Source organism: Sardina pilchardus, chromosome 1 (genome assembly GCF_963854185.1).
Source record: "Sardina pilchardus chromosome 1, fSarPil1.1, whole genome shotgun sequence".
NCBI classification, from domain to species: Eukaryota; Metazoa; Chordata; class Actinopteri; order Clupeiformes; family Clupeidae; genus Sardina; species Sardina pilchardus.
The window spans coordinates 7,536,141-7,548,640 of NC_084994.1; the positions used below are offsets into that span (position 1 = coordinate 7,536,141).

The 12,500-nt window shown below is 44.7% G+C and overlaps 2 protein-coding genes across 2 annotated transcripts in view; one reads left to right on the forward strand and one right to left on the reverse strand.

The window, feature by feature from the left end:
- Positions 1-1,354: 1,354 nt before the first annotated feature.
- Positions 1,355-4,246, forward strand: LOC134076132 (uncharacterized protein K02A2.6-like). Its single transcript, XM_062531138.1, has one exon. It carries the CDS (start codon positions 1,355-1,357, stop codon positions 4,244-4,246), a length of 2,892 nt encoding a protein of 963 aa, XP_062387122.1.
- Positions 4,247-6,571: 2,325 nt separating this feature from the next.
- The window catches only part of LOC134076143 (NACHT, LRR and PYD domains-containing protein 12-like), a 32,344-nt gene continuing 26,415 nt past the window's right edge, over positions 6,572-12,500 (reverse strand). The window contains exons 8-10 of the mRNA XM_062531149.1: positions 11,678-11,851; positions 11,001-11,056; positions 6,572-8,206 (exon numbers count right to left, since the gene is read on the reverse strand). Of these exons, the coding sequence (XP_062387133.1) occupies positions 7,659-8,206; positions 11,001-11,056; positions 11,678-11,851 (778 nt within the window). The 3' untranslated portion in view covers positions 6,572-7,658. The remainder of the gene's footprint in view (positions 8,207-11,000; positions 11,057-11,677; positions 11,852-12,500) is intronic.

Sequence of the window (12,500 nt, forward strand, 5' to 3'; positions counted from 1 at the left end):
TTTACTCAAATCAATAAATGCAGATGAAATGATGGGTTGTAAGTGTGTTTGTTAAGTACGACACACAGACAGGAGTGCATCTGTTCTCTTCAGCACATATAGGCCTACAGGTCTAAAACAGAACAGTTGGGGTTCAACTTATTACAGTCATAAAATAATATTTTGAATGTCTCACTGCAGAAATGTAGATGATGGTCATGTGATCAGTGTGTCCAGCATTCTGCTGGGGATGATGGGGTCCTCAACACCCAGGTCATGTGATCAGTGTGTCCATCATTCTGCTGGGGATGTGTGTGTGTGTGTGTGTGTGTGTGTGTGTGGGTGTTGAAGTGAGAGCAACAGGTGTGTTGTGGTGCAGGCTGCTGATGGAGGTGGTTTTGGGGACAGAAGGAGATGAAAGATCTCAGCTGATCTGCACAGTCCCCCTAAACTCTTCCTGGGACGCCATCTGGGACAGCAGCTGGCCTGGGGTTCACAATGCACACCACTCTGGGCTCATATCAAGGGGTGATGAGTGTGTAGAATACACCACTATGGGCTCAAGGGGTGATGAGTGTGTAGAATACACCACTATGGGCTCAAGGGGTGATGAGTGTGTAGAATACACCACTATGGGCTCATATTAAGGGGTGATGAGTGTGTAGAATACACCACTATGGTTAGCAGAATACTGTGACTTTGGCACGCATTTGCTGGATGCACTGCGAGACAGGCTCGTATGTGGACTCAACACAGAGGCGATACAGAAAAGATTGCTAACCGAGTCTGCATTGACTTTCCAAAAGGCTGTGGAAGTAGCCGTAGCAATGGAGACGGTAGCAAGAGAAACACACCAGCTAAGTAATGCATTAAAAGTAAATGCTCTGTCACTTAATAGTCAGCAACGTTACAAATGTGTACGCTGTGGAAAAACAAATCATAAAGAGACTGAATGCTATTACAAGGAACAAACATGCCACAACTGTGGTAAGAAAGGCCACATTTCAAGAGTGTGCCAAAACAAAGAGCATGCAAATAGCGAAAAGACAGGAAAACAGAAAGTGTTTATTAAAAAGAAGAGGAAAGTGCACCACATGGATGCAAAAGAAATATCCAGTAGTGAGGGTAGCACGACAGATACAGAGCTAACGCTAAACATGGTGGCTCAGAAGGGAAATTTGTCACACATGTGTGTTAAGCAAAAGATTGAAGGGAAAACAATGCAAATGGAATTAGACACAGGCGCTGCAGTTTCATTAATATCCAAAGAATTATATGACATGCAGTTGTGCCACATACCTTTACGGCAAACAAATATAATATTGAAGACATACACTGGCGAGCTGATTTCACCACCATCAAAGTCACAGTGAAAATGAACAAGCAGAAGGCTAAGCTACCACTGTACGTGGTCAAAGGGGCTTCACCCCCACTCTTTGGTCGGGAATGGCTGCGCAAAATACAGATTGACTGGCGGGAAATTAAGACGGTTCGGGAGGAGACACTAGAAGTAGTGCTACAGAGGCATAATGAAGTCTTTAAAAAGGAGCTGGGCACACTGAAAGGTATCAAAGTCTCCATAGCTCTGAAACCGCAACATCAACCACGGTTTTGCCAGGCAAGAGTCGTTCCCTATGCTCTTAGACCAAAAGTTGAAGCTGAGATTGACCGACTGAGCGAACAGGGCATCATATCGCCTGTCAAGTTCAGCGACTGGGCAACACCCATTGTCCCGGTTGTGAAGAAAAATGGAGATGTTAGGATTTGCGGTGATTTTAAAGTGACAATCAACCCCGCTCTGCAGGTAGAGAAATATCCAATTCCACGAATTGAAGATTTATTCGCATCACTGTCAGGGGGACAGCATTTCAGTAAGCTGGACTTGTCTCACGCGTATCTGCAAATGCCTGTTGAAGAAAAATCTCGCAAATATCTCACCATAACAACGTCAAAGGGACTGTTCTGTTACAACAGACTTGCTTTTGGAATCACGTCAGCCCCCGCCATTTTTCAACGGGCCATGGACCAGGTCCTCCAGGGTCTTCCGAACGTCCACTGCTATTTGGACGACATTTTGGTGACTGGCCAAGACCGCCTGCAGCACCTGAAGAACTTGGACGCTGTCCTGGGACGCCTTGAAGAATTCGGCTTGCGTGTCCAAAAAGACAAATGTGAATTTTTCAAGGATTCACTGGAATATTTGGGCCATGTTATCGATGCCCATGGCCTGCACAAGTCACCGGAGAAAGTTAGGGCGATTGTGGAAGCTCCTGCACCAACAAATGTGAGTCAGCTTCGATCATTTTTAGGGCTTATTAATTACTACAGCAGGTTCATTCCTAACCTGTCATCCATTCTTAGCCCACTCAATGCACTCTTGTGCAAAGGCAAACAGTGGCAATGGACATCACAATGCGAAATGGCATTTCAGGAGGCCAAAGAACAGTTGTTGTCGCAAAGTGTGCTAACTCATTACAACCCAGAACTTCCCATCCGGCTGGCATGTGACGCTTCACCTTATGGGGTAGGTGGTGTGATATCACACATCCTTCCAGATGGGCAAGAGAGGCCCATAGCCTTTGCATCAAGAACCTTGAATAAAGCGGAACAGAATTATGCACAGATTGAGCGTGAAGCTCTTGGCATTATATTTGGTGTTCGGAAATTCCATCACTATTTATATGGCAGGAAGTTTACGCTCCTCACAGACCATCGCCCTCTGACCACAATTCTGAGTCCCAGCAAAGCTATACCATCTATGGCAGCCGCCAGAATGCAGCGATGGGCTCTCCTGCTGGCTGCTCATGATTATATCATCCAATACAGAGAAGCAGCACGTCATGGCAATGCTGATGGGCTGTCCCGCCTGCCACTTGCCACATCAGCTAAGGAGAGAATCAACACTGTGGACAGTTTTCACATTAAACACCTGGAAACCTTACCTGTGAGCTGCAAAGACATCTGCAAGGAAACCAGGACCGATCCGGTTCTCGTTCAGGTACTGGAAATGGTCTCTACAGGTCGCTTCCCGAGAGTCCAGCATGTGGACAGCACACTGGCACCATTCATCAGCAGGAAGGATGAACTAACTGTTCAGCAACAGTGCCTCATGTGGGGTATCCGTGTAGTCATCCCTCCTAAGCTGAGACCCAGAGTACTGTCCGAACTACACACTGGACACCCTGGTGTTGTTAAAATGAAAGCTGTTGCCCGAAGTTACATGTGGTGGCCAGGAATTGACGCCCAGATCGAACAAGTGTCGAAGACCTGCCAATCCTGTCAACTCACACAGAAAGCACCTGGACCATCACCTCTCCATCCTTGGGCATGGCCGGGAGCTCCATGGCAGAGGATCCATGTCGATTTTGCCGGTCCTTTCCAAGGCCATATGTTCATGGTGGTCGTGGATGCCCATTCCAAGTGGCCTGAAGTGCACCTGATGAGCTCCACCACGGCTTCCAAGACCATACAGGTACTGAGAAGGCTATTCAGTCGTTACGGCCTTCCTGAGGTCTTAGTGAGCGATAATGGTCCCCAGTCCACTTCAAGCGAATTCGACACATTCATGAAGAGCAACGGAGTTAAGCACATTCGCTCTGCACCATTCCACTCAGCCACAAATGGCCTTGCGGAACGTTTTGTGCAAACATTCAAGCATTCACTGAAGCGCTCCTCAGGAACAGTTTCAATCCAACACCGACTGGATGCATTCTTGCTAATGTATCGCAACACTCCGCACTCCACCACAAAGGAATCACCATCCATGCTTTTCATGCATCGCAAGCTGCGATCTCGACTCGACCTGCTGAAGCCTAGCGTTGCAGCTGAAGTGGAGAAAGCACAAGAGGAGCAGTGTGCTCGTCGACAGACGCATGCTAAAGCCAGATCATTCAAAGTGGGTGACACAGTCCTAGTTCGTGATTATGGGAGAGGAGAGAAGTGGACACCGGGCGTTGTTTCAGCCGAAACTGGTCCTGTGTCATACAAAGTCAACGTCGGATCATCGGAACACTGGAGAAGACATGCTGACCAGATCCTGACTCGACATGCAGAGCTGGACGTTCCAGAGTCTTCAGAGTCTTCTCATGCTCCAGCAGATCTGCCTGTGTTGGAGAACACAGTTCCTGAACCAGCTGTTCCGGCTCCTGATCCAGTGAGTGTGCCGTCATCCCCGGTAACATCAGAGGTAGTCAACGCACCACATCAAGAGACTGGTAAGCTCTACCCATCCCGTGTCATTACGAAACCAGTTCGTTTTAGCCCTTAAGGAATTCAATACAGTTGGACAGTTGTTGGACACATGTCTGGATAAGAGACTGTTACATTTGTGTTCATTTAGACTAGAGAGTCATGTCTCAAGAATAAGGGCATAATAACCCCTTGACTGACTCGGGGTTTGGGACAGTCTACTCCCTGCCTCAAGGTTAGGTGATGTGACTTCACATGTTTATGTTTACGTGTATATGTGTTTACGTTCATGTTCATGTAAGCACAACATTTAGTGGGAAGGAGATGTGATGTATGTACCATTGGGTATGTGGATCCAGTCCACTAGTTGGCGCTGCGCCGCCACTGTCATTGTGACAATATGAATGTACTGAGTTACAAGAAGTACTTTAGTAAACAAGTGACTGAACTGAAGACGTGTCTCGGTGTTATCTCTAACATAAAGTTACGGTATCTAAAGTGAACCCATAGACATAACAATGGGCTCATATCAAAGGGTGATGAGTGTGTGGAATACACCACTATGGGCTCATATCAAGGGGTGATGAGTGTGTGGAATACACCACTATGGGCTCATATCAAGGGGTGATGAGTGTGTAGAATACACCACTATGGGCTCATATCAAGGGGTGATGAGTGTGTAGAATACACCACTATGGGCTCATATCAAAGGGTGATGAGTGTGTGGAATACACCACTATGGGCTCATATCAAGGGGTGATGAGTGTGTAGAATACACCACTATGGGCTCATATCAAGGGGTGATGAGTGTGTAGAATACACCACTATGGGCTCATATCAAGGGGTGATGAGTGTGTAGAATACACCACTATGGGCTCATATCAAGGGGTGATGAGTGTGTAGAATACACCACTATGGGCTCAAGGGGTGATGAGTGTGTAGAATACACCACTATGGGCTCATATCAAGGGGTGACGAGTGTGTGGAATACACCACTATGGGCTCATATCAAGGGGTGATGAGTGTGTATTATGAGATATACATATATATATATATATATATATATATATATATATATATATATATATATATATATATATATATATAGATAGATAGATAGATAGATATGACGCGTGAGATAACGGGATGGTTACCTAGAAGGAATGCTCTCAAAACCTAAAAATTTGCCAATCGGCTGTGATGCAAGTTTGAGACATGACCTGCCCAAATGAGATATGCTTGTGGTTGTGGTTTGTAGTTGAATTGGATGAAGCAAATTTCCATGACTTTTCCAAAACTTTTGGGGTGTTTTTTTGTTTTCCAAAACCTTTCCAGGCCTGGAAATTGGCATTTTCAAATTCCATAACTTTTCCAGGTCTTTTAAAAACGTATGAACCCTGTATAACAAATCAGTTGTGTGAGTGTGATATATGCCCATAATCTCCCCCCCTCAATACATCATTCAGTATTATTCAAGTTATTGCATATCACCCCCACTAGATGGCAGTGTAAGACAAGGAATGAGTTGCAGTGTTGGCATTGACGCTTACTCCACTGATCAATATTCAACAGCCACCTGAAACAAGGACAGAATAGTCTAGCTGAACACTACTATAGTTAAAATAAGTAGATAAGCTGGGCAAAGGAGGGTCCACATTAAAAGTCATTAAAAGTTGTGTTATAAATGTTATCGTTTATGTCCTATGTGTTGTTACAGTCCACATAGCGTGTGCTTTGGCAATGTTTTATATTGGGCCTTTTATTTATCTTCTATTTGATTGGGTCAAATCAGTTCATTAAATGAGGTTTCCATCTAAACCTGAAATAAACACATTCCATTTAAACAGCTGAATGTCTGAAGAGTCTCTCTGGAGACAAACTCACATCTGCCCTCACTCATCTACCTGCAGGCTACAGTATGGAAATGGGATTATACTCCTACTGCAATGCACTCATCTACCTGCAGGCTACAGTATGGAAATGGGATTATACTCCTACTGCAATGCACTCATCTACCTGCAGGCTACAGTATGGGAATGGGATTATACTCCTACTGCAATGCACTCATCTACCTGCAGGCTACAATATGGAAATGTGATTATACTCCTACTGCAATGCACTCATCTACCTGCAGGCTACAGTATGGAAATGTGATTATACTCCTACTGCAATGCACTCATCTGGCGCAGTGTTGCACTGAATGGAGAGATGACCTTGCTCAATGCATTTCATGACCAAGTACAGAAAAATGAAAGGAAAGAAATCATAAATTGCATTTTGTTATGGCATAGAAAACAAACAAGGAAAGAACATGACAACAAGTTCATCAGAGGTCCTTTCAGAATCTTTATTGAGACATTTAAAGTCAAAAACACATTTTATTTACATATTTGAATTCGGGAAAACAAGCAAGTTTTATAGCTCTGTGTCAACACATATAGAAATCATTTTCAAAGATATTCAGCAAATAACTGAACTTCAGGGAGAACAGAATATGATGATGTTGTTGCTGAAACATTTCTGTAATTCACACATTCGTTTTGGGAAAAGTGCAAAATATGAAGAAAGCAACATCAGCATTTATTTAGTATCACCAAAACAAAAGTCTATAAATTGAATATAGATATCAATATCTCAACAGTATGTCAGCATTAAGCCCAATTCACACCAAAGATTCCCGACGCGACGAGACTGAGTTGCAGCATTGTGAATTAGAAGTTGCACGTAGTTGCAAGCCGTCGCAGAGCATTAAACACGTTGAATCGCAGTCGCAAGGTTTTAGAACGTCGCAGCTAGTCTCGTCTCGTCTCGTCTAGTCGGGAATCTTTGGTCTGAACCCTACTTTACACATGTGTGTAGTGTGTGACTCTGGTGTTCCTGCAGCATGCTCAACTGCCAGGGCCACAGATCAAGCACCGGGTGCTTACATCACAATGGATGTTGCTACGGTTACCTGGTTACTGGAATTGTGCGCAGTGTCTTGTGGTGATGAATTTGTGTTTGAATTTTGGCAGTTTCATACAAACCACACACACACACACACACACACACACACACACACACACACACACACATAGGAGGAGTCGGAGACAGAAAGAATGAAGGGTAGAGAGAAGGGAGGAAGAAAAGGGAGGGGTGTAGAGACTGAGGATTGAGAGAAATGAAAGTAGAGAGGGACAGGGAGAAAAAGGGAGTAGAGAGAGGAAGAGAAATAATGGGACAGGAGAGGAGACAGAGAAAGAATGAATGAAGGGTCAGAAAGAGAGAGAGAGAGAGAGGGGGGGGTTAGAAGTGACAGAGAGGTAGAGAATTGAGGACACACAGAGAAGTGGAAGAGGAGAGAAGGAGAAAAAAGGGAGTAGAGAGAGGAAGAGAGGACAGAGAGGTAGAGAGAAAGGGAGGGGAATGAGAGAGAGGAAAAGAAGGGGTGGGGAGTAGAGACTGAGTAGAGAGAAAGGTTGACAGGTGGATGTACCTGTTGGAGGAGGAGCTCATGTGATCTGGCACAGGGACACTGAGAAGCCATAATCACCATAATAAAACCTAAACCCTGGACAGAGGGGCTCAGTGAATGTGGAGTGGAACGTGTGCAGGTGGGTGAGTATATCAGAGGAGACGCTGTAGAAGGATAGAGTGCCAGCAGGCCAGTCCAGGTACACTCCTACTCTACTGGAGACGGAGGAGGGGACAGGTATGGCAGTCTCTTCATTATTGTGCCAGACAGAGTAACTGTGAGGAGAGCAGCGCAGTCTCCAGGACTTGGCATTCTGTCCCATTATGACGTCATCACTGTCCCCTTTCCTCTTGATGCTTTTATAGGCCACAGATATACGAGTTCCTCTTCTTCCACTCCACTCAGCCTCCCAGTAGCAGCGTCCAGTCAGACCCTCTCTACACAACACCTGCCACCAGGAGTCAAATCTCTCTGTGTGTTCAGGATACGGCTGCTTCTCATCCACATATGTCACCTTTCTGTTCCCCTCAGAGAGAGAGAGATTTCTGTGTGCTGTGTTTGGGTCCAGTGTGAGATCACAGGCATCTGCAGACAAGAGGAGAGAACATGAGAACACACACACACACACACACACACACACACACACACACACACACACACACACACACACACACACACACACACACACACACCTACTCAACCTAACAGCACACAAACACACAAACATATCTACACACACACACACACACACACACACACACACCTACTCAACCTAACAGCACACAAACACACAAACATATCTACACACACACACACACCATGTCAACACAAAACACACACACACACACACACACACACACACACCTACTCACCCTACCAACAACACACACTGACTTTTCCTACCAACACAGGCAAATCCACACATATGCACACAGCCACACACACACACACACACACACACCTACTCAACCTAACAGCACACAAACACACAAACATATCTACACACACACACACACACACACACCTACTCAACCTAACAGCACACAAACACACAAACATATCTACTCAACCTAACAGCACACAAACACACAAACATATCTACACACACACACACACACACACACCTACTCAACCTAACAGCACACAAACACACAAACATATCTACACACTCACACACACACACACCATGTCAACACAAAACACACACACACACACCTACTCACCCTACCAACAACACACACTGACTTTTCCTACCAACACAGGCAAATCCACACATATGCACACAGCCACACACACACACACACACACACACACACACACACAATATCAATAGAAACACACACACACACAAACCAAACACATCCCCCCCCACAAAAACACGCCTACTCAACCTACCAGCACACACACACACACTTCTACTCACCCTACCAACCAGTGATGGGAATAACACGGGAATATTAGTAACGGCGTTAGTTTTTTCTGTAACGAGTAATCTAATTGATTACTTTTCCCATCTTGATAACGCCGTTACCGTTACTGCCAAAAAATGCGGTGCGTTACTATAGGCTATATCATTTTTTTTCTCTCCATCAGACCAACTAGATCCCAGAGCCGAGGGCGAGGCAGATTCATTTTACTGTTTTTCCTTGGGTAGTGAGCACGAGACAAGCGCATACATACTGACGATTGGCTGAGGTTGAGTAACATTTCATGGTAAGCCAATCAGAGGTAGAGTTGGGCGGGTGTTCCTAAACTTGCATAGTAGCCTAGTTCGACACACAGCGCGGCGCATCACAAGCGAGTTGGTGAAAGTGAAATCGGTGTGGCGAACGCAAATAGGCTACTCCAAAAACAGCATTCGCTAAATGGAAGTAGCCTACAGTCATTATTTTTTCTTCCATGAAATGAAAAGAACGAATATAATCGTCAAATGCACATTATGCCCTAGTCAAAAGTGCCTTGTAAACATCAGTGTCGTAGCCTAATTCAAACTCACTCAAACATTTCTTAACATCGCATGCCTCCACAAAATGAGTGGCCAAGACTGCCGAAAGCGAAGGAGAAGGCTACAAAACCGAAGCAACAGAAGCTTAACAATTAAGAATAAGCCACAAACTTTTGTGCTGGTTGTGGTAGCGCATTAGCCTACTAACGAAATGCGGTCAAGGTGTGAGGTTATGGTGGAATAAACAACAGCATCGGACGTGATTCAGCCAGTCATAATCAAGGACTGGAACTATCCGTTTTAGAGGCATAGCCTACTTAAATTCTGCCCAGTTCTGGCCTGTTGAGGCAATAAATATCAAAAAAGTTCCAAAACATCTATTGTGTTATTTGTATGGATCCACTAAACAAACATAATATCTACATGCCATTTGATTGGAGTCTCACTCCCTCAGCAACATTAGAAAGATGTGTGTACACTGTTTCTCTTAATAATGTATTGTATTAAATGTCCATTTGCCCATTTCATTACAATATTGAGATTTATTATTAACAATTGAACATACACCTGTATTTTAAGTTCCGTTAAAGAGGTGGGTTAGCATTTAAAAATTTACTTGAAAGTAACGCACCAGTTACTTTCAAGTAAATTCTTAAATGCTAACCCACCTCACCCAACACTGCTACCCACACACACACACACACACACACACACACATACTTCTACTCACCCTACCAACACACACACACAAAATTCTACTCACCCTAACACACACACACACACACTTCTACTCACCCTACCAATACACGCACACACACACAAACCAAACACACACACACACCTGTACTCACCCTACGAACACACACACACACACACACACACACACACACACACTTCTACTCACCCTACCAATACACGGACACACACACACACACACACACCAGCCTGTACTCACCCTACGAACACACACACACACACACACACACACACACACACACACAGACTACTCACCCTACCAACACACACACACACACACACTTGTACTTTCCCTACCAGCACAGGCACACCCACTTCCAACACACAACATGTCAAGACAAGCAATCATACACACTCCTGCTCACCCTACACACACACACACACACACACACCATGTTAACACAAGTAATTATACACACTCCTGCTCACCCTACACACACACACCATGTCAACACAGGCAATTATACACACTCCACTCCTGCTCACCACACACACACACACACACACACACACACACACACACACACACACACACACACACACACACACACACACACACACACACACACACACACACACCTCCTCACCCTACCAAACTCATGCACACACATTGTTATTACACACCCATACACATGTGCAAGCTAAAACATGTGAATGTGAATGATATTAGAAACTTACATCTCAGCAAACGTGGTCGTGCTCTGTCTAAAGCATGGGCTAAAGCGGGGTCAGTTCTGTAAGGAAAACAAAATGTCACACACATGTACCATTTCACAGATGTCAAGACTGCTGTTTTTCTTTCTCGGAGGGACACAATCATGAAGCCCCGACACTGCCAGTCCTGTACTTAGATTAGAGTTAGTGAGAAACCTGAGGACTCCCTCTGAATAAGAGATGCACTTTCCAGCAGTGAAACTCCATTATTAAATGCATGATCAGGGACCACCAGCAACGCCTTCACAGCTCACCTGTGGGTCACTGACCACTTGTTGAGAACCCTGAATTAATGTTGAGAACCCTGAATTAATGATTGATTGTTGTGCTACTTTCCTTGGTTACTAACAGTGAAAATAGACCTAATGGATATTTAACTTCATTACATTTTGATCTACTTCATAAGTGCCCTGATATACAGAATGAATAGCCCCCCGTCACACAATCAGAAAATAGTATTCTTTTTCCTCCTGGGGATAAACAGCTACCTGTTCCTCTGCCCACCTCCCTGTCTTTCTGTTAATCTCACAGCCTGGAATCTGAGAGGTGTTCCACTTCACTCGGTATGAAGAAATAACTAAGGTCTCTACAAGCAAGACAATTTCTAAATGTACAGCACTGGGGTTTCTTTCTGAACATACTTAAGTATCTCCAGTTTACAGACAGGATCCTCCAGTCTAGCAGATAACAGCTTCAGTCCTGATTTTCCAAGACGATTGTAGCTCAGATCCAGCTCTCTTAGATGGGAGGGGTTTGAAGTCAGAGCTGAAGCCAGAAAACCACAACCCTTCTCTGAGATGAGACAATCAGAGAGCCTGAAAGAGAGAGAGAGAGAGAGAGAGAGAGAGAGAGAGAGAGAGAGAGAGAGAGAGAGAGAGAGAGAGAGAGAGAGAGAAGGGGGGGGGGGGTTATATGAAAAATATGAAAAATATGAAATAGCAAGCACACAATCCTCCTTAAACACTTTTTTATTGAACAGAAAGAAACATCCCCTGTTAAGGTTTTGCATCTACGTACGTCATTATGCAGTGTTTCCCACACATATTTATTTTTTAACGCTATTGAAAAACACGCAACATTCGTTAAACTGAATTTCCTTTCCCTGCTCTCCCTCTCTGTCAATCACGTATCTGTCTCTCATACACACAAACACACGCACACACACAGCCCCTCCCTTCCGTGCACACCGCGTCTGTCTCCATGAAAACCAACGATATCATCCCTGGAAGCGTGGTCGCACTGATGCACATGACGCTGCTCGGGTGAAGCATAAAGTTCTTCCGCAACCTTTGAAGACTATGCGTGCAACTTCTCCAAACACTAGAAGTAAACTCACTCTCCTTGGCCCGCTCTCGTGCGCGCTCAATGGACACCCGCCCTCGACATGCACATTTAATCTAGATAAAACATTCACAATCGAGAACGCAATGACGCACAGAAGCCGACTAGCTAAATTACTGTTAG

Excerpts from the sequence above, each read along its gene's own strand:
- LOC134076132 (XM_062531138.1), top strand. The coding sequence starts at position 1,355 with ATGAACAAGCAGAAGGCTAAGCTACCACTGTACGTGGTCAAAGGGGCT.